The 23,078-nt window shown below is 44.3% G+C and overlaps 1 protein-coding gene across 2 annotated transcripts in view; it reads right to left on the bottom strand.

The window, feature by feature from the left end:
• WWC3 (WWC family member 3) overlaps positions 1–23,078 on the bottom strand; it is a 133,723-nt gene that overhangs the window by 84,508 nt on the left and 26,137 nt on the right. For both annotated transcript variants that reach the window (XM_032285884.1, XM_032285885.1), the window contains exon 2: positions 457–566. In XM_032285884.1, the coding sequence (XP_032141775.1) occupies positions 457–566 (110 nt within the window). The remainder of the gene's footprint in view (positions 1–456; positions 567–23,078) is intronic.

Below are 23,078 nucleotides of genomic sequence, written 5' to 3'. Positions count from 1 at the left end.
CACACACACACACACACACACACACACACACACACACACACACACACACCCCAAAAAGGTTTGGTGCATGAAAGCGAAAGTTAAATGTATAAGACAAGATGAAGTGAAGGTAAACACTTGGGCACTTATTATTCCAGTAACTTGTCAGATCCACTCTGCAATAAATAACTTTTTCATTATGAGAGGTATTTCTATATCCAGGTTGCCTGGGAAATTTATTCCTTGTATTAGTTATTAAAACCCTCCATTAAACATATTATATGCAGTCCCCAGCAAGACACAAGCAAGGTATAGCTACAGAACTGCTTCACTTTGTGAAGAACTGAGCTAATGAAAACTTTGGATTATATTTATAAAACCCAATTTAATGCTACATTGGATGGTAACGATTGTTTCACTCTACAGCAAGTTTTTGGCATCTCTGATAGAATGCCACAGATTTTGCACACTACTTACTATTTATGTGGTCCATGTAGTAAACTCCAATTTGTTTATCATACACAGTTTCCCATCCTAAAGGCAGTTCATCCCCAACACAATCGGCAAAGGTCAATGGCTTTGTTATCCTGCAAAATAAGATTATGCAAACAAATTTGAAAGTCAGGTCAGTTTTATATAACTTTGCTTTATCTAATCTAATTGACTACTTTTGCTCCAAATATTTGGTTGGAAAATTCACCAGCTTTGTATAAATAATCAATAACTGTATTAGTACACTGGCAATCAGAAACACTAGTATCTCAAAGCACAACTTTAAATATGAGCAAAAAGAGATACTTGGTTACTAACAAAACAGGTAAAGCAAGCATCTTCTTTCAAGCAGCATGTTTAATGAGGTGACGACAATGGAATGTAGCTCTTCCAGAAAAATCAGAGAGCACCTATGCTCTGTTCTCATTCCCTGAGAAATGTTCCCCTCACAACTTTCAGTTTCCATACATTACACATGAACACTGGCTTCAATCTATATAAAATGCATTTGCAATATTTTCATCTACCAGTGGTCATGAGTTAATAAACATCAACCATTGGCCAAACGCAAAGAGCCAAGCAAGGTAACAATACAATGAGACTCCCACTAAATACTTCCTGTATTTCTTATACAGTAGGAATCAGAAATTTCAGAGTCCTTTTTTGTTTTTCTAGAGAAAAACAACAAAAGCACTTTGTCTATAGGCATGTCTCCTTGAAGAAAATCTGATTAAGGAAATTTGGGCTTGATGAGAGATAAAGTAAAGGGTTTTCAGATGGATCTTTAAAAGTAGAGCTTCCCCCTCCCTGATCGCCCATGATCACGCTGATTGACAAGACAGTGTTAGGACCACAGCTGTCATATAAAATGAGACACACCTATAATTGTCTGAGTCTGGGCAGCTATCTCTTGGGCTGTCTCTATAAATGCACACTGACTGCTATGCATGGGAATCTGATCACCTACATTTCACTAAGTCAATCCTCCCACCTTTTCTGTCCCTGGACCTGAGAAACTGACACAACCACAGCCAAGCCCCATGAGACCAGTATGAATTTTGGACACGTGATTTCCTTCAACTGGTTTGACAACAAGCCTGTCTTTCCGCAGGAGCATTTAAAAACTGATAAACACCATCAGAACACTTGTTTTAATCTTCAATTTAAACACATGGTTTTAAGAAGTTAGAGTCAATATAAAAACAAGAAATATATAGAAGGTGAAATATGCCATATATATCCTCCCAAACATGATGCACTCAAAAACTCGCATCACAAGATGAGCTGACTGTATGTAGTCTGTCCCATCCCAGGAACTGATGTCTGCAGCACAATGCCTTCACCAGTCAGGAATGGTGTGCTGTACCGAGGGTCCTTGTCAGGCAGATAACAGCAGGCTGCTGTGCATGATTCGTGTCCTGAATGGGACCCAACCACAGCAAAAACAACCCTACTTTAACACAAACTGAGTTCTGAGCAAATTGCTGCTATTCTAACGTAATGATATTTACAAAGAAGCCTCCAGAGAAAAATGCCCATGCACAGGTACATTTTAAGCACATTTACATATATGATCTCATTTAATCAACAAATACTGGCCAGGTGCAGTGGCTCACATCTGTAATCCCAGCACTTTGGGAGTCCAAGATGGGAGGACTGCTTGAGCCTGGGAGTTCAAGACCAGCCTGGGCAACACAGTGAGCCCCATGTCTACCAAAAATTTTTTAAAAATTAGCTAGGCTCACACCTGTAGTCCCAGGTACTAGGGAGGCTGAGGTGGGAGGATTACTTGAACCCAGAAGTTCGAGGCTGCAGTGAGCCACGATTCACTGCACTCTAGCCTAGGTGACAAGACAAGGCCCTAATTCAAAAAAAAAAAAAAGACCAAGTAAACAAATATAGGTGAGAAACCCATCATTATAGCACTGTGGAGCCAAATTCTGGCATGATTTTCAATAACAGCATTGAGAACGTCTAGATGTATTTTCCTAATTATCATTCCAAAACATTTATGGGCCAGGGATTTCATGTTTTTCTCTTGTACAGCACATCCCATCTATCATAAATACTCTAAACTTTACCAATATCAAATGATATTTTTCTCCCAAGAAAGCTCTTGGCAGGTAACATTACTTCAGTCTTGAATAAATCACTTCAGAGGAGTTATTCAGTTCTAGAGTCTATTTAATCACATTTTTTTTCTTTTTTTTTTTTCTTTTTTAAAGGCTGGTCAAGTGAAGCAGTGGGAGAGGAGAAGAAACAAAAAAATCTGTAATTGGTTGTGATCAATTGGTTGTAAACATCACTGCACCCAGACAAGCCAACGGAGAGCCAAATAAATCTTGGTTCCTCTTTCATCGTCATATGAGAAATATCTGGAGGTATGTAACACTGGTGTTCTTTTGGTGGTAACTTTTCAGCAAGGAGTGTTTTCTGGCTCTTGCTGGCTAAAAAGCATGGTTCCTGCATGTCAGGATGAGGCCAGGGCCACCCAGGAGAGATCTCGGCCTCATCTGGGGACAATCAGCAACCTCAGTGAGGTGGTCGGCTTCATCCCAGACAATCCCATGATCCCTTATCCTGCCAATGATCATCCTCCCGCTTGAGTGGAGCCACTGATATCCAAAGACTGTTCCCCAAGCACAGTGGCTCTCCATGCAGAAACGCACAGCACTGGGCTGGGCAGGGTGGCTCACACCTATAATCCCAGCACTTTGGGAGGCCGAGGCGGGCAGATCACCTGAGGTCAGGAGTTCAAGACTAGCCTGGCCAACATGGCAAAAGCCAGTTTCTACTAAAAATACAAAAATTAGCTGGGCGTGGTGGTGTGCACCTGCAGTACCAGTTACTTGAGAGGCCGAGACTTAAGAATCGCTTGAACCCAGGAGACAGAGGTTGCAGTGAGCTGAGGTTGTGCCACTGCACTCCCACCTGGGCGACAGTGCGAGACTCCATCCCCCTAAAAAAGAAATAAATTCACAGCATTGAGTTTGCCAGGGCAAACCACTTGGGCTGGTGTGAAAAGTCCTCCCCAAGCCAAGCCTATACAAAGCTTCTGGCTCTTTCTGCTTCAACTCCCTACCCTGCCCCTCACACACACACATACACACAATCTCTTTTTCAGGCAAATGAGTTTGTTCACCCACCTTCCAAAACATCACACTCATTCCAGTTTAAGCAATCTGTTCTCAGTCTTTCCTGGGCCTGTGGCGAGGCTTTCTCCTCCCCTCTTGTACTCCAATCCAATCAGCCCTGCAAAGGCCAGCTTAACCCTACACAAATTATCACTGCCAAACCCCCACCGTCTCCACTGCCTGGGAGCCACATCCATTCTCAGTCATTGGGCACAAAACACCACTTGTGGTCATGTTTCTGACATTTGTACACATCCTCCACATAAATAAAGGTTAGCTGTTTAGTCTCACTCAACCAGACTCCAGCAGGGATCTTGGAGGGAAAAGAAGCTTTTGATACAAGAATGATCCCAAAGCACATTGGCTTTACTCCTAAGAGAGTCCTTCACGTTCTTGCTCAGAAGCCATGGCCATGCTGGCTCCACATACACACACCTGCAATTTCCGACACACCCCTGAACTGACCTTCAACGCCAGATTCACACTTCTCAGGATTTCCCAAGGAACCCAGAATCCAGACCTTTGAGTGGGAAAAAGTTCAGTTTGCAGAGCTCAGCATCTTTAGGTCTGTCCATGTCACATGGGCAATTTTTACATTTTGCTGCATGGTTTAAAAACTGTCATTGGTAGAGGCACAGAAGTATCTGATCGTAGAGCCAAGGTGAGCCACAGATGGGGGAACCAGCTTTGTCAGCCTCACAGCAGCCTGGCTTACATCTGGTTTAATGTATTTTGGTTGTACTATTTTATCAAAATAAAAGGATAGAAAAAACGAAAACGCTAGTGCTGGCACAGGGGCTGTATGAACTGCATACAGTTAAGAGAAAAGTAGAAATTGCTGGATGTGTGAAAAGGCTAAACCCTTAGATAACCACAGGACTAAGTTGAAATCAAAAAGAAATTTAATGCAGGCGAAAAAGAGTCAAAAATATGTCAAGGACTATGTGTAAAGTCGAAAGCAGAATTGCAGATGTTCAAATACTTTCGGTTCTTCAGGAAAGGAGCCCTGGGCTATCCCCTTCCCCCATGCACAAAAGCCTTTCAGCTTTCCCATGCTTATTCACATGTATAGGAAGGCAAGGGAATGGCAATATGCAGTTTATTCCCCTCACAATAAAACAGAAGAGAAAAATTAAAAGTGGAAAGGGGCGCACTATCACAAGCATGAGCACAGAGAAATCAGCAGTCCGTTAATAAGTGGAAGGAGACAGGAAAGTCTACAAAAAAAGCAGGAGAGCTCCTCTGAAGTGATTTATTCAAGACTGAAGTAATGTTACCTGCCAAGAGCTTTCTTGGGAGAAAAATATCATTTGATATTGGTAAAGTTTAGAGTATTTATGATAGATGGGATGTGCTGTACAAGAGAAAAACATGAAATCCCTGGCCCATAAATGTTTTGGAATGATAATTAGGAAACCACCCAACTGCAGACATTTAGCTTCAAATGAAAAAGACCCTGACGCCTCAACATCTCCCAGATTCTCCTCTATTATAGCATCACCCAATGACTCAAACTCTCAAAGGCATCAGGAATTTATTTACGCCTAATTTTAATTCTCCAAGCTATTTTCACACCTACCAAGGATATAGGGCTTCTAATCTTGTGGTTAAAGTGTCACCAGGGGGAATATTTTCTATTTTTATAAATGTCATTTTGTTTTCCCCAGAGACAGGGTCTCACTCTGTCGCCCAGGCTGGAGTACAGTGGCACAATGATGGCTCACTGCAGCCTCAACTACCCGGGTTCAAGCAACCCTCCCACCTCAGTCCCCCTGAGTAGCTGGGACCACAAGCATGTGCCACCACATCCAGCAAATGTTTTTTTTCTCAGTAGAGATGGAGTCTCACTGTGTTGCTCAGGGTGGTCTTACACTCCTCAGCTCAAGTGATCCTCCCACCTTGGCCTCCCAAACTGCTGGGATTACAGGCATGAACCACCATGCCCTGATTTTCATTATATTTGATTTTACTAGTTCAAATGTTAAGAACATAATTAAAAATAAAGGTAGAACTTAAAAAAAAAAAAAAAAGCACTTTGTTCTAAGATCCCTGTTTCTCTGAGTATCGTCCTCCCTTACCCCCAATTCCAGTCAGTTTCAACTGTGATGGGGTTCCCAACATTGACAGTAGTCCCAAAGTAGAGCATTCTGGAATATTCAAGGTCAGTAGATCAGCTGGTTAGGGCAGTTTCTCATTTCTGACCTTGGAATCCTTTTTAATACATGGAAATAATATTAGATAATACAATTTGAGCAAATAGATTAGTAATTCAATTGTGTCTTCTTAAAAACATTACTAAGGGTGTTAATAACTTTAAAGATCAATTTTTTCTGAAAATCATAAAAAGCATCTTTATTAACTACCCAGTGGGGCATTACTGGTGTCCAGGTAGGACCGAGATGGGCAGGGGATATCAAAAGGAGAGAGGTGGCTAAGAAGGGGAGGAAGATGGGGTACAGGCTAGCAGTGTGCATACTGGTATTTCCTCTGAGGTTCTGTCTTCACCTACAGAGATTCCATCTCAGGTTCTGAAGTTCTCATCTCCCCAAAAACCTGATGCTAGATTCTCCCCACCCACTCCTTCCCAGTCACCACAGGCAGACTGGGGGAATTTTTATCTCTATTACAAAAAATTTAGGAGACACCTAAATAGGAGAGAAATGTTCATTCACACCACCACCCAAAAGCAACCACTATTCCTATATTAGTGTGTTTTTCTACATTTTTTAAATGAATTGTTTGTTTTTTTCTGACATACTCATGATCACACAGTATGTACAATTCTCTATCCTACCTTTTCCACTTAACTTTGTAACATGTTCACTTAATTCCTACCTTGAGTCTTTCCAAAACTTACTGGAGCTAGCCTACCCCTATAGCATAGGAATTCTGTCCCCCTTGTCATAAATTATTTGTAAACATCACACAGAATAGCTGAATAGCTCAAACTCCTTAAGAACAATTACCCCATCTCAATCGTCTTTGAGCTGGTCCAAGACAGGGCATGAAGCAGGTGTTCAATAATTCCTGCTGAATAAATAATTTCCATTTGTACAAATCCTTCTCTAAAGGGATTAATGGAATTTGCCTAAGCACTCTCCTACTATTGACATCTACCTTATTTCCAAAGCTTCACTAATATAATACACATGAGAGCCACTCATGCTTGGAAAACAGTCCAGCAATTTCTCAAAACACTTAAACACAGAGTTATAACCATATGATGCGACAATTCTACTTGTAAGTATATACATAAGGTAAATGAAAACATATGTCCACACGAAACCTTGTACATGAATGTTCATAGCCACACTGTTCACAATAGCCAAAAGGTAGAAAAAACCAACAGTCATCAACTGATGAATGGATAAATAAAACATGGTCTATCCCTATGATGGGACAGTATTTACACATAAAAAGGAATGCAGGAATATATGCAAGGGTTGGGGCACTGACCCCCACAAACTTTCAAAATCCATGTACAACTTTTTACTCTCCAAAAACTTAACCACTAACAGCCTACTACTTACCAGAGTCTTACTGATTACATAAACAGTTTATTAACATATTTTGACATTATATACTATATTCTTACAATAAAGTAAGATAAATAAATTTTATTAAGAAAATCACAAGGAAGAGAAAATACATTTACTATTCATTAAGTGGAAGTGATCATCATAAAGGTCTTCATCTTTGTCTTCATATTGAGTGGGCCAGCATGGATGTGGAATGGTTGGTCTTGCCCATTCAGAAGTGACAGAGGCAGAAGAGTAAGTGGACCCATGCAGTTCAAACTCATGTTGTTCAAGGGTCAACGATACTGACACATGCCACAACACAGATGAACCCTGAAGTCACTGTGCTGGTGAGAGGCCAGACACAGGGGCCACATATTGTGAGGTTTCATGTTGAAACGTCCAGCATAGGCAAACCCATAGAAACAAAAAGTGGTTAGTGGTCACCAGGGGCTGGGGGAAAGAGGGAATGGAGAGTGACTGTTAATGGGTACAGGATTTCCTTTTAGTGGAAAGAATATGTTCTGGAATTAGATAGGGTGATTGTTGTACAACCTTGGGAATATACTAAAAACCACTGAATTGTATACTTTAAAATGGTGATTATGTCACACGTGAAATATATCTCAATTTTATAAAAATGATAAAAGGAATATCTGTGTCTATAAAGCTCATAAGCTGTACTTATTCTTTGAAAAAATTCCCAGAACCAAATTTAAAGGTCAAAGGATATGAAGCTTTTACCCTCATATCTTAAATTTGATGTAAAAAATTCAGACCATAATATCTACAGGGAACATAACCACTCAAGATCCAGAAGCCTTGGATTCACATTTTAGCTTCTTTTTCTCTCTTCTTTGTAGTACATTTTTTCCATAGCTCATATCATACTAGATACAATGTCATCTACTTATTGCATTTCAGTTGGGTATCACCTCTCGTCTTTTAGTTCTGTCAGTGTCCTTATTTACCAGGCACCCCAGGTCATCCATGTGGGTATGTGCCAGCTTTCTGCTCTTTACTGTAAGTAAGGGAGATGAGCTGATAGTAAATGCGTGACATATGTTGCGAAAGCACTCTCCCATCACCTCACAGCCCTCTGGGGATATGTTTAATGTATTCAGGCCCAGGCTCCAGATGAATCCACATGGCCTAAGCAGGCTGACCTTCAGGGAACAAGTTGCTAGGGAGACAGCAGAGGTTTGATAGCGTTTTTGGAAGGTGGGGGACTTCCTGGGCCAGCTGCCACTGTCTCTTCAACCCAACCCCACAACAGCATCAACCCCAAAGTCACTCGTTTTCTCTGCCCTTAGCCACCACCCAGAGAGCCACCAGATGCAGATTCTCCCCTTCACAAACCACATTTCTTGGTTCAGCAGAGCAAACAAATACAAGTTGCTGGTCATTCCAGGGCCAGAGAGAGGAGAGAAGGAAGACTGCGCAGCCCAGCTTCTTTTGTTCCCTTCCACCTACGCCTATTCTATCCTGCTGGGCCCCTTTAGAGAGGGGCACCTGGACCATGTGGCTTTAAACAACACAAATAGATTCCCTTATAGTTCTCAACATTAGAAGTCTAAATGGGTTCATGGGCCTGCGTTCCTTCTGGAGGTTCTGGGGAGAATCTGCTCCTGTACCTTTTCTAGCTTCTACAAGCCTCCTGTAGTCCTTGACCAGTATCCCCTTCCTTCCTCCATCTTCAAAGACAGGATGGCCAGGTGAGTCTTTCTCAGGTTGCCATCTTTCTGGTTCTCTCTATTCTGTCTCCTTCTTCCACTTATATGGACCCTCATGATGACCACTGGGCCTGCCTAGATCATCCAGGATCATCTCCCCTGGGCAGAATCCTTAACTTCATCACAGCTGCAAAGTCCTTTTTGCCATGCAATGTCAACATATTCACAGGTTCCAGGGCTTAGGCACATGCACATCTTGGAAGCCATTATTCTGCTGACCATGACAGCAGCTGGGTAGACTGCAGGGCCAGAGACTGGTGGGCAGGGTAGTCGGTGGCAGACCCATGTCTTGAAGCCCACACCCTCCCTGGACCAAACTGTAGGAAAGTGAAGGTGGGTAGCAGAAGGCGGAGCAGCAAAAAGGGATGAATGCTGCTGGTCCTTCACATATTCTCTCCATCAAAAGGAGGCCAGGGCAATGCTCTGGCGCTTATGCTACACCTTCCAGTCTCAGGGAACGAGAAGATCTTTATAGTTCCAATTCACGTTTGTTAAAATGCTATTCAGAGAGGATACTATTAATCTTGGTTTCAGTTCCAACCCAATCCTCAGGAAATCCTAATGACTTCCTCCACCTTTTCTAAGCTACCTGGCTCACAGTGAGTTTCAAAGCCCGCCGGAACTTGGATGCCAGCCCACTTACTGGCATCCAAGTGGTTACTTATGTGGTGAATTTGACCCTGTTTGCTGTGCTAGTTGCTTCTCCAAGCCTTTGGTGGCAAGCATTTACACTCAGAGCCAAGGCTCTCCCGTAGCAGTGAATGGATCCCGGAGCTCCCTGAAATTAGAAAGAAACACTGATGAGCAGTCCATGGCATTCATCAGATTCGAAGGGATGTCGATCACCGCCCCCCCCAAAAAAGTTTAGAAGTTCTTTTAGAGAGACTCCTCGTTTCTATATCAAAGTTTGAAATAGTAGTGAATATACCACAAAGCTGTCACACTAATCCTGAAAAGCCATTTGGAATAATCATTTAAAGTCTGTGTTTTCACCCAAGGTATTTATTTAGAATATGCATAGGAATTGAACTGGCTCTTGTCATCAAGTCCAATTCCAGAAGACTAGAATCTAGGGCAAAGAATAATTACACCTAGAACTCAATCTAAACATTCCATCAATGTGTTAACATAGCATGAGTGTCCCGACTGTTAGTGATAGAGCCTCAGAACTAATCATTCTTAAATAACATTTGTAATTTCCATGTGGAAATATTAAGTCCTCTTGAGAATCAAAAAAAAAAAAAAAAAAAAAAAAAAAAACAAATTATACATTGCCAGCATTTTCATTGTCTCTAACACAAAACTATCACAATTCATGGACAAATTCCCACACTAATATAAAAAGAAAACAGCTCTTCAAATGTATTTCAAGGAAAAAAAGATGGTTAGAGGCTTTATGAATGGCAGTAAATCCATAAGACAAGAGACCATGGATGCTAGCAGGTGTTTTTGTGGGGAGGTAGGGAATGACCACAGAGAATCAGATGCAGGTAAACCTCTGTGCCTGAGTAGTGTAAACCTGCATTGACAGAGGACCACCAGCCTTAGAGTCTTCAATCTGAAACATGAAGAGCACACCACCAAGATCTGTCTCACTGTTTCAGTGGTGACAAGGTGTAGCACTGTCCTTTAGTCCTCAACCATGTCCATCTCACTGAAACTTTTCTACATTACCATGAGCCTCCCAGGACACAATTCCTCTCACTGGCACCTACATCTTCCTGAATGTCCACCTGCAAGGCCAGGTGCCAGCATGTTCTGCAGGGCATAGCTTTTCAAGGTGAAGCAATGGGCCAGCCAACCTGACGGAGCTGGGGGAGCCTGTTCACAGCCAACTCGCCTGAGTTTGAAGGTCACTGTTACTGATAATCCCAGCAGGGATATCACTCAGGTCATAAAACCCCAGTGAGAAACATGCCAGATGCATCTTTTAATTGTCACAATGAAATGGTACTATCCTATCAGTAGAGCCAATACTTAAAAGCTGCCTCCTATGAGTCAGCATTTGTTCCCCAAAGCAATGGAGCCACAACAGTGCTATATGTCCACCAAACCCCTGCTTCCTTTTCCTCTTGGGCCCACAGAGAGATCACACTTCACAGTCTCTCTCTGTTGCAGACCATGGACTGCCCAGACCATGTGACTGAGCCCTAGACAATAGAATGTGGGCAGAAACCATGTACACCCCTTCCAAGGCTTGTCCCAGAAGCTTCTGGCAGGATTCCCCATGCCTTCTCTCTTCCCTTGCCTGTGGGCCCAAAGCAAAGAATCGACTGGAGGATGGCAAAGCCTCAAAAAATGGGCAAGCCACACCAAAGAAGCAGCCTGGATCTCCCCCCCTCACCCACCCCGTGCCCCATACTAAACTGATATAAGTGAGAAACTTCTATTCTGCTAAGCAATGAGACTTTGGAGCTGTCAGTATAGTTAGCTGGCTAACACACTTGGAGATATAGACAAAGGAAGGAAATAATCAGAATTTGTGAAAAGTCTGAATATTTCATCTCATTTGATGACATGAGCATGTTTAGTGATTCACAAAAATGTTAGCCAAGTATAGCCATGTTTTGGAGAGAACTGGTTTGTCCTTCCCCACTATGGAGTCCTGCAAGGCAGGGGTAAGAAAGACCACCGCCCATATTTCCATTCTGGACAGTGCTTCTCACTTTGTAGCATAGTCATCATTCGACAGGGCTACCTCCCCTAATAGTCTGTGAGTTCCCTGGAGGAAAGGATTCACCTAAGCCAGAGCCCTCAAACACAAGAGTCCTTCATTAAAGTGTTTGATAAATTAATCCAGCCAATTTCAGGAATTGATACCATAGAAAAACCAGTTTGGAGCCAATTAACACTTAAGAAAGAACTAGAAGGGGATAGAAGGGCATTTTGATTTTGATTGGGATCACAAGACCTAGATTATAAGAAATGCAGGACTCGGGAGGCCAGAGCACTACAGGATCATTCCTCACTCGGACAGCTCTTTTTTTAGACAGATCTATCCTTGGAAGAAAGGTGACTTTCATCAGACTACCAGAGCTTGACGAAACATCCCTGAGTACCTCCCATAGGCCTTTTGTTCTGAGTTTACACTTACCATGCCACCTTTTGATCTGCAATCTGGTTTCCTGAATGTAGGTCTGCCCACCAGAAAGGGAGTGTCCAGAGAAGATAAAGAGACAAGATCTTAGCAAGATGTTCTATCCTCCAGCAAAGAATAAACTGTTCTAAGAAAATCAGTCCAGGAGGTATTCAAGAAAGCCAGAAAACCCCCGAGCTCTGCTGCCCCAGTGATCCTACCGGTTCTCAGACGTGTTCAGGCACTGGTGCAATGGAAGTCCAAACACCTGAAAAATGCCACCAAATAATGACTGCATACGTCTAAGGTCCCTCAGGATATATTTTATTGAATCATAGACATAGACGGCAATAATTACTTAAAACTTTAAGGGAGAAAAACTCCAAACTGTGGAAACTATACTTTAAGTCATTCCTAGAGGATGAGCATAGGCAAATGACTCAGTCTCGCTGTGCCTCCGTTTTCTCTGTTTTACCATACGGTGGTGAAGCAGAAGGCCAGAGGCTATTACATTCTCCAGTAATGTCTGTTTTCCTTCCATTTTACTTTTTGCCTCTAAAGACTGGGAGAATGTTGTTATTATTCTGATTTAGCAGCATAATACCGTATGAAGTGAACATAACCTAAAAGCAAGCTGACCTGAGGCCAAAATTTGAGTCTACCACCCAAAGGAAACCAAATCCAGAGGGGCACCCAACTGCAGCCAACATCTGAATGTCCCCCAGCAAGGGTCCCTCTGAGACAGAATAACAGAGAAAAGGAATTCCTGAGCAAGCCCATCAAGAGCACACTCCTGAGCTGATGTGAAAACACTCTGTTCACCTCCATATATAAGCTCTACTGATACCATTTACAGGAAAACAAAGACAGACTTTAGCCCAGCTGGTACAAAGAATTCTCCAGGGCAGCACTGTCCAATGGAATCAGAATGAGAGCCTACATACTTAATTGAAAACTTCTTAGAAGAATAAAAATAAACAAGTGAAATGAATTTGAAAACATGTTTTATTTAACCCACTATACTGCAAATACTATCATTTTTACACGTAATGCCTATAAAAATTATAAATGGAATACTTATCATTCTTTTTGTGAATGGAGTCTTTGAAACTCAGTGTGTTTTACAGATTAAGCCCATCTCATTTCAGGATTGACCCGATTCAAGTGCTCATTTGCGTGTGGCTGTGGCTAATGCACTGGATATCACAATGTCAGACTCTCATGTAATTCTACAGTAATTTGATTCTGCAAATGATCACAGGTGTACAGGTGCATCACTTAAAAAAGACCTGGCCTGAGATGCCATCCTCCACAAGCCACTAGTGGGAATTAAAGGAACCACATTTCTAAGACCACAAAACCACATACAGGGAACTCCTGGTTTCCCTCCAACCCCCTCATATCTATCTGCATTCCCAGCAACCCATGGGAACTGCTATCCCCAAACCTGGATTGTTCTTTCCCTTTGTCAAGCTTACCTCCCACCCCTTTCCTGTTCGAATGCTAATGCTTCTTCTAAGATGTGGCCCAGATTCCTCCTGTCCAGACCCAGCCAGAAGCAAGCTGGCCTTTCTTTGGCCAGTCCCAGCACTTGATCTCTTCAGTGGCATTTCTTAAAACTCTAAGTAGAATGCAATCATTAATAAATATTGTATCTCCCCTAGTACCAGTTCCTTCAGGGCAAGGCTGGCATCTCTTCCAATGGTGACCTGACCCCCACAGGGCTTCAGGGCTTGCCCAGTACATGCTCCACTGTGTATACAGAATGAGTCAGAATTACTTGATCAATGCTGAATGGAGTATGCCACCCAAAACAGGTTGTCTATAGCAGCTCTAGAGCTATTTGTAGATGGTACTGGTCTGGACAGGAAATGCTCATGAGTAGGTGTGCAGATTTGAGGCTGGAGAGACTGGATCACAGGGAGAATGGGCTACAGTATGACAGATGCATGGCTTCCTCTTCAGGGACTGGGCATAACAGGTGCTCAGGGGCTGTTTACCAGAGTGATCGGAAACTCAGGCTTGTCACATTAAGAATGGCATCGTGGCTGTAAAGTGCTAAGAGGGGAAGCCAGTACAGGCTACAGGACCTCTTAAGGGGGCCCCCAAGTCAGCTCCGAGCCTTCATTCCACAGCTGCTTACAAGTCCACAGACACACAGACCAGCCCTCCACAGCCAGCCCCTTCCCATGGACCCAAATGAGTCCTCCTCACTCGCTCCAGACCAGGCTGGCTGGCTACCAGAAAGAACCCCAGCCACTGCAGTTCCCTCATCAGGGAGGGCAGAGAAATGATACCACCCAGGAGAGTCTGACTTCTGAAACATGCCTTTCCCTAAAAGGAACCAGCCCGTGGTGGTCAGGCAAGTGGGACTGGGGATGGCAGGAGACAATGGGCATGTTCTACAACCGGATTGTGATGACGGCCACAAAGCTGACTAAAATTCATAGAACTGTACTAAAATGGGTGCATTTATGATATGGAAATTACACCTCACTAAAGTTGTTTTTAAAGTATACACACACACATAGAAGTCCTTATTGAATATTCCATTTACAGTGGGGAAAAAATAATTTAAGGATTCCAAGTCACATGAAATACTTGAGGGAAGAAAAAAAAACACAAGACTTGGATGCTATCACTAGCTTCACTGTCATCTCACTCACTTGAAGCTGTTAGACACATCTGGAGATTTTTATGTGTAAATTCCAAGTCATGGCTGGTGGATGTTCCAGAATATCTTCCAAATATCTGGACACATGTTGAAACGTTCCCAAAACTAATTACTTCCAATCCTTTGTGTTCATTCATCCCATTACTCTCTATCTCAGGGCCCTCACACCATAGTCACAGCCTATCATTGAGCAGTGAAACCGAGTGAGGAAGACCCTGGCAGTATTTTATTTTAAAAAGAAAACATTAAAGCACATCACACTTCCTAGGGGCAGTACAGTATGCACGTCATAAAGTTTTCTTTTGGTTGTGTATGTGATTAAAATAGGCTCCTTACTTTTGGTGACCGTCCACAGTACTTGGACAGGCAAAGCTGCAGGACATAGATATATCATGTAAATACTAGAGCACTGAATGTGCACAGCCACTGCACGGGACAGTGCCAGGTGTGCAAACTAACATGGCAGCCACACAGCAAAGCCCAGCCAAACACTTAATCATCAAGACAGTCTGAAGAGGCAGGTCCACTATCACCACCCTCATGCTGCCTAGGAGGAAACTGAGCTAGGGACACATACCTTAGAGGTGGTGAGACCAGGACATGGGCAAGGGCACTCAAGGACTCGGAAGCTGCGCCAGAGCCAGCCGGCTCCCCACACTTCCACACGGAACTCAGAGAACGGATTCCAAGCAAGCTTCAGGGGTTCCAAGAGCCCTTTGTAGGAAAAAGATTATGTGCCCCGTATTCTGCTTTTAAATAATGTTTTTATCTCCTTTACTCTCTTGACAAATTTCTAACAATGATTACTCTGGTGAGAGTCTAGTTAGAGAAGTAAACCATCAGCCTTTTACTTTTCATATTGGCAAAATTTTAGCTGGGAGTCTTAACACAGTCCTTTCAAAATAAAATACAGTATTCTAATATTTTGGTCCTTAATTCACTACTGAATACAACAGGAAGAGATATTTTAAATTTAAAAAGAAGAGATTTTAAGGAAGGATTTGGGAAATAAAGAAACAAAGAGTAACAATGGACGGAAGAAGTAAATTCAACCGAATTGGGCGAGGAAAACTACACTGGCCAAGGACAGTGAAGGGGCTGAACAACAACATTCTTTAGAAATGGCATCACAGGGAAGGCGACCCAGGATGCATCTCGGCCATCCGTTCAGACGACAAGCAGCACACAGGGTAGACATGTCATAGTCCTTTGGGCTCCATAGTATCAATTAAAGCTTTTCCAATATTGCCAAGATCAAGTCCCCTCTCCTCTCTGGTTTGTATTGGACCCCAGTTGCAGAAAGTCTTACACTAGGATTCCAAGAGTAAGAACAAAAGGATTTTATCACCTGCCTTTTTGGCATTAATTAACACCCTCCACTCCGGAAAAAAAAAAAAAAAAAAAACTTTCAGCAGTCACTTAATTCGTTTTCTTTGGGGCATGAGAATTCCACTATTTATAGATGCATCACCGTATATATCACCATGAACAAAAGCACGGGGGGGGAGGGGGGAAATGCCAAGCATCTGTGACCTCCAGTCATCCAGCCTGCGCATATTAATTATGTGCCAGGAAAGGATGCAGGGGAGAGCAGCCGCCCCAGGCACTGGTTCTTTTTAGGTCTTGAATCTCTCTGGGAATCTGAGATAAGTCATCAATCTCCTGCCTGGAAAAATGTGCCTACACATACACTCAAGATGCTGCCTCAAAGATATGCAAAATGCTACCAGTCTGGGAAGTCCAGTTTCAGGAACCATGTTCCAAAAGCTCCAGGCACAGGGGAAGAGCCACCCAGGCAAACAAGCGCAGCTCGTGGGGGTCGGTGAGTTTTAGCAGCAGTGGGTTCAAGGCCCAACAGGAACAGTAAGGCTGCTTCTCACCTGCCTGGGAAGGGAAGTAGTGGGGGACACTTGAGCCATGATGGGCCAGTCCCAGATGGCCTGGGACCTGCCCTAGCCCCGCCCAGGTGGGGCGAGGGTGGGTGTGGTGAAAGGAAGCCTCCTGAAGAAAACATGGGCCACCCTGATAAGGAGATGGGTTCTGCAGATGGCAGGATGCCACTGGGAGTGAAGCAGGGCTTGTCATCAGCAGATCTGCTTTGTCAAAAGAGGCCGCAGGGAACAGCAGTGAGAGAGGCTAAGGTGTGGGCAGAAGGGATCAAGGCAGGAACAAAGGGGTCTGAACAAGCACTGGGCCAGGACAATCCTTCTTCATTCTGCCAGGAGGCCACTGCTCAGGAGCTTGGCCATCATCTCAGCCTCATACCATTGCAAGAGGGACAGCAACGCCAGAGCTCACTTTCTAACCATTTGTGCCCATTTCCATGACCTTGATGGTTTCCCTGTTAAGTGGCATACGGAGGACATGACATCTTCTGCAGTGTCTCTGCATTAATGCATGCCCATTAAAGTGGTAACTCATGATGAGTGTAAAGATTTCTACAATGCTAGGTTCCCCTTCAAGAAGGCAGGAATGGGGTGCCTGTTGCCTTTATCACAGACCTCTACCAGGGGCCTGACACACAGGTATGTCAAATGAACAGGTGGGGCAGACCAGGTGTTCCTGGTCTCAAGATGTCCTGAGGGTATAGGAAGCCCCCTCTAAAATAACAGGCACTGGCCAGGCGCAGTGGCTCACGCCTGTAATCCCAACACTTTGGGAGGATGAGTGGGGTAGATCACCTGAGGTTAGGAGTTCAAGACCAGTCTGGCCAACATGCCAAAACCCCGTCTCTACTAAAAATATAAAAATTGGCCAGGTGCGGTGGCTTACACCTGTAATCTCAGCACTTTGGGAGGCCAAAGCAGGCAGATCACCCAAGGTCAGGAGTTCAAGACCAGCCTGACCAACATGGAGAAACCCCTCTCTACCAAAAATACAAAATTATCTGGACATGGTGGCACAGGCCTGTAATCCCACCTACTCGTGAGGCTGAGGCAGGAGAATCACTTGAACTTGGGAGGCAGAGGTTGCAGTGAGCCAAGATCGCGCCAGTGCACTCCAGCCTGGGCAACGAGAGTGAAATTCCATCTCAAAAAAAAGTATAAATATAAATATAAAACGAAATAACAGACACTGATGGAGGAACTCTGTCATTTTGCTCAATATTGACTCACAAGAATGAACAATAACAACAAAAAAGTCAGAGCAGGACCATGGGCAACACTTGATACAAAACACGCGGAGGCCAGACCCATCAGCGACCGCATGAGGTAGCTTAGTAGGGAGTCCCAAATCCTTCTTTAGAAAAGAAGTCAAGTTCTTCACCTGGAAGAACACAGGAAATACTCAGCATCATAACAATTATTCCAAACTTTATACTACATGGAATCAAACCAGCGGGTGTCACCATATGCCCCTGCTACTCTGGCAGAAATTTCTGGATCCTCAAGCATCTGGAAGGCTATTTATCATACACACTGAGCCTCTCCAGTACCACCACTGAAACATGCATGTAGCCTCAGGGAAGCTGGTGTATTCTTGGCCTGGTTCACATGCACTGGGCCAAGTCCATCTGAGGCCGACTGTGCATGCTGGGCAAAAGTGAGTTCCCTTGGAGGACACACACTGAGCCATCTGCAAAGGTTCCTCCAATCTTTACACCACCACTAGGAAGCCTGCAGAACCAGCTTTCAGCCATACAAACAGGGAGGCCTGTGGCTGTGCCCTGAGCTCCTTCTCTTGGCTGATGCACGTGACCATGAGGCAGGAAATAGAAGCCCCACCTGGAGCCCTGGCTAGGGAGAGCTGAGTTTCAGCTGGGCAGGACAGCTGGCCGGTCAAAACAAAAGCACAACACCCAGTTGTCTCCAAGACTGAAAGCAACGCTGAGAATAAGTAAGCTGCCATTTTTCTGAACTACATTTGCTCTCTCAGACTTGTCCATGCATATCCCCAAGACTGAGCCAGCAGCTGAGGGTTCAGACTGTCATCCAAGAGAACTGTCAGGTAAATCAGGCTTGCTTAATTATGTTCAGAACTGCCTGGCCACCCATATCGCTAGAACATTGCTTATCAGGACTCCACAGTGAGTTCCTTTTGCTGACGCAAACCTCGAGTGCCCGAGGTAGGCTTTGTGATGGCAGAGGGGACATGTCAGAAGGAAGGGGTAATTGCCAGGTCCAGAAACCAAGGGAGGCCAAAGGGCCATATTCACCCGGCTTTCAGACATGATGGTCCAGAAACCCAAACTCAGAGAACAAGGCTGCAAGGGCAAAGGCCCTTTGTCTTTGCATCTTCCAAAAAACCAGTCCAGTGCTCTACACCCACAAATGACTTTAACTCAGTCTTCTCACTCCAGGCATCCACAGCCCCCTTTCCCTGGAGAGGCAGCCTCACCACAAGCCCGGGCAACCCTGAATTTTCACTGAAGGGCAAGTGTCTTCAGATGCCCCCGACTAGACTCTGCATACCACAAAGTCAAGGACCACAGAGGTCCTGGGACAGAGGTCCTGTCTCCCAGGACCTCCCCTGGAGAGTACTATGCTCAGATGAATAGATGAGTGGAGGGAGAGATAGAGAAAGGATGGAGGGAGAAATAAAAGGATGAACTAAAGGATGAATGAAGGGATGAAGGCAGGGATGGCTGACTGGACAAAGGGAAGGAGGGAGGGAGGAAGGGATAGGTAGGTAGATGGACGGATACAAAAAATGAGGGAGCTTGTTCTGGAGAAAACACCAAGGATGTGGCTGGACAGTCACTCCACAGAGGGGTTATCCATGATGTTAATCAGCCATCTTAGCAGAAGCCAGGAAGAGAGATGGGCTTACACCATCAGAGACACTGCCAGTTTGAACTACAGGGACAGAGAAATTGGAAGGGAATGAAACAAGGCTATTGGATGTCTTGGATTCTATAGCATGCGACCATAGATATATCCAGATGAGTACATGGACTATTCTTTAAGAAAGTCAAAGAATCACCCCAAAGACAATTCAAAGACCATCCTGGCTGCCACTCCCAGACAGGGCCAGGGGACAAGGCCGTTCATCCTCAGTTTCAGAGGGTGGGGACCTCACACAGCCAAATGGGGGGTACCCCACAGAGCTGTGAGGATGATGCCGCCACCCCCATGGGCCTGGAAAGTAGGGCATCCACCCAAAGAGGATTATTCTGGAGCCTTAAGATCTTGTGGAATTTGTCTTGCTACGTTTTGTACTTGCTTGGGACCTGTTTTCTTTCCCAATTCTCCCCTTGGAACAGGAATGTCTATCCTATGCCTGCCCCACCATTGTACTTTGGAAGCACACAACGCGTCTGGTTTTACAGGTTCACCGCTGGAAAGAAATTTTGCCCCAGGATGAATCATACCTTGAGTCTCACCCATACCTGATTTCGAGGAGATCTGGATGAGGCTTTGGACTTTAGAGCTGACACTGGAATGAGTTAAGACTTTTGGGGCTGTTGGGATAGAATGAATATATTTTGTATGTGAGAAGGACATGTGTTTTGGGAGGCCAGGAGTGGAATGCTATGGACTGAACTGGATACCCTCAAAATTCATGTTGAAACCCAAACCCCAAATCATTTGTAGATAAGGCCTGTTAAGGGGTGATAAAGGTTAAATGAGGTCATATGAGTGGGGGGCCCTAATCCCATAGGACTTGTGCGCTTATAAGAAGCAAGATACTGAAGCATCCTTGTTCACTCGCGTGCTCTCTCTCTCTCTTTCGCTCTCACTCTCTTGCTGTCTCTCCCTCACTCCTTTGAGAGCACACAGTGAGCAGGTGGCCATCTGCAAGCCAGGAAGAGTCCACAGCAGAAACCAACTGACCAAGATAGAACTGGATCTGGGATTTGCAGCCTCCAGAACCTTGAGAAAACAAACGTGTGTCGCTGAAGCCTCCCAGCCTGTGGTCCTCCTACGGCAGCCCCACCACACACGGACAGCCTGGCTCCAGTGTCAAGGGCAGTGGGAGAACCCTGCGCCGTCAGGAGAAGGAGTATGGGGGAAATAAAGGAGTAGGCAGAGGCCATGGACAACTGTTCACTGGAGTATTTTTCCCAAGCAGCATATATTTTAAGGTCTAAAATCTTATAAGACGTTGGCACCCTTCACAGTCCACTAATTGCACTAGCATAGGGATTCTCAATCAGTGGCCATTTTCCCTCCAGGGGACACCTGACAATGTCTGGAGATACTTTTGTTTATAACTAACTACAGAAAAGAAGTGCTTCTGGAATCCAGTGGAGGTCAGGGATGCTGCTCAATATCCTCCAATGCTCAGAGCGGCCCCCACAAAAAGAATTATCCAGTCCCAACTGCCAACAGTATCACCTATGATCAGTCTCTAAATTATGTGAGGAGCTTCAGATATAAACAGGTACATCACAGTACTACTTACAATAGGAAAAAAAAGGAGACAAGCCAGTGTCCAGTGATAAAGATGTGATCCAACAACTTACTGCATACCAACAATCATCGAGAGTTAGTCCTTGGATACCTGGCTACATGTGAGGCTCTGGTTAGGCACTGTGGATGGAGGGGAAAAAAAAAAAAAACACACAAAACCAGAACTCCTGTCCTGGTGAGGCCTATCTGGGATAATTTTCAAAATGTGCTCAATAAGACATTGTAATAACTTGGAAGTACTTTGACTAAATCGTTAGGAGAAAGGGTGGCTATAAAATTACTTGAAGGTCAGGCGCAGTGGCTCACGTCTATAATCCGAGCACTTTGGGAGGTCAAGACAGGCAGATTGCTTGAGCTCAGGCATTCAAGGCCGGCCTGGGTGATATGGCAAAACTTTGTCTCTACAAAAAATACAAAAAATTAGTCAGGTGTGGTGGCATACATCTGTGGTCCCACCTACTCAGGAGGCTGAGAGGAGGATCACTTGAGCCTGGGAGACGGAGGCTGCAGTAAGCTGAGATTGTACCACTATACTCCAGCCTGGGTGACAGAATAAGACTCTGTCTCAAAAAAAAAAAAAATTACTTGATATATAATCACATTTTGGTTTCTTTATTTACAAAAAGAAAAAAGACTAGAGAAGACCCCCCAGTACAGCTATAATTGTCAGTAGAGGAGTGGATGGGATTGTGGTGTGTGTACAAAACTAAAAGCCATTTTTTAAAAGGAAGCTTTCAACCAGAATCCAAAGTAGGCTCCTCTTCCCATGATCCCTGAGGACAAGTAGAGCCATCATTGAATTTTTTTTATTTCTGCTCTTCTCTGCCTTAGAGAGAAGCAAGCCAGGTGGCGAGAGCTGAAACCACATGACTCCAAGACTGCTCAGGGCCACCTGCACTGCAGAAGTGTTCCGCCTGGCTTGCTGTGTTGGCCCTGGGGTGCTCTACCAATACCCCAACAGGATGCCAACATTGAAACTCAGATTTCGCCTGTAATCCTAGAACTTTGGGAGGCCGAGGTGGGTGGATCACCTGAGGTCAGGAGTTCAAAACCAGCCTGGCCATCATGGTGAAACCCCATCTTTAAAAAAAATAATAAAAATAAATAAATAAATAAACTCAGGTTTCATTTCAAAACCCAGAATGTCTAACTCCCTTGAAAATCAGAAGGGGACAGGTGTGGTGGCTCCCTCTGGCACCGTAGGAGGCCAAGGCACACACGAGGATTGCTCAAGCCCAGGAGTTCAAGACCAGTCTGGGCAACATAGGGAAACTCCATCTTCTTATTAAAGAATTTTTTTAAACTAAAAAAGAAAATCAGAAGGGCTGGCACACAGGGATTACAGTCCCCAAAGACAGTAACTGTTTAAAGCTGACTATGGCCATCCCTTTAGAAGGGGCTGCTCACTAGTTCACCACAGTACCCACCACTCCCTGTTACCCCTGTCAGCTTGCCATCTGGTTTTAGGCCCAACCCCAGTGGGCATTTGTCTATAATGAACATGCCAAGGCACAGAGGTGGGCAAAGTCTTCCTGGCAAACAGATGGTATGTACAGAGAGCTCCTGCCAGGCAAGGCATGCATGAAGCTTGGTCTAAATGATGCTCACAAGCCTTGGGCATGTAATCTTGGCTAAGGATGAGAGGGCTTGGGGACCGCACCCTAGGAAAAGCACTATGGAAAAACTGCAAAGTGCTATTCATTTGTTTAAATATTCACTGCAGGAAAGCTATTTGAGATGTTCAGTGCCAGGAGTTAACCTCAAGGAATTCAGCTCACCGGGGGACCAAATACATAACAAATTGCCACTATACAACAGATTCACTCAAAGGCAGGGACACACCTATGGGAGCTGAGAGGAGAAAGCTACTCGACACAAATACAAATTTTATGGTTGGCAGAATATCAAACCTTATCCCCAGCCTCACTCCCCATACTCCATTCCCACTCCCATTCCATAAAAAATAATACAATAGCATTTCTAGCTATTCCACCTCTTTCCCCTCTACAAACCCCATTTCTAGTTTGCAAGGTCATGAAGGGGTTGAAATGATCAGCAAACATTCACTGGTTATTGTAAGCAAGATGGAGTCCGATAGCCAGTGAATCTCCATCCTGGC

This window comes from Sapajus apella, unplaced genomic scaffold (assembly GCF_009761245.1).
Source record: "Sapajus apella isolate SASKATOON/1434 unplaced genomic scaffold, GSC_monkey_1.0 scaffold17, whole genome shotgun sequence".
NCBI lineage: Eukaryota > Metazoa > Chordata > Mammalia > Primates > Cebidae > Sapajus > Sapajus apella.
Note: the sequence above shows the minus strand (reverse complement) of the source record. Positions and strands in the feature narration are given on the sequence as shown.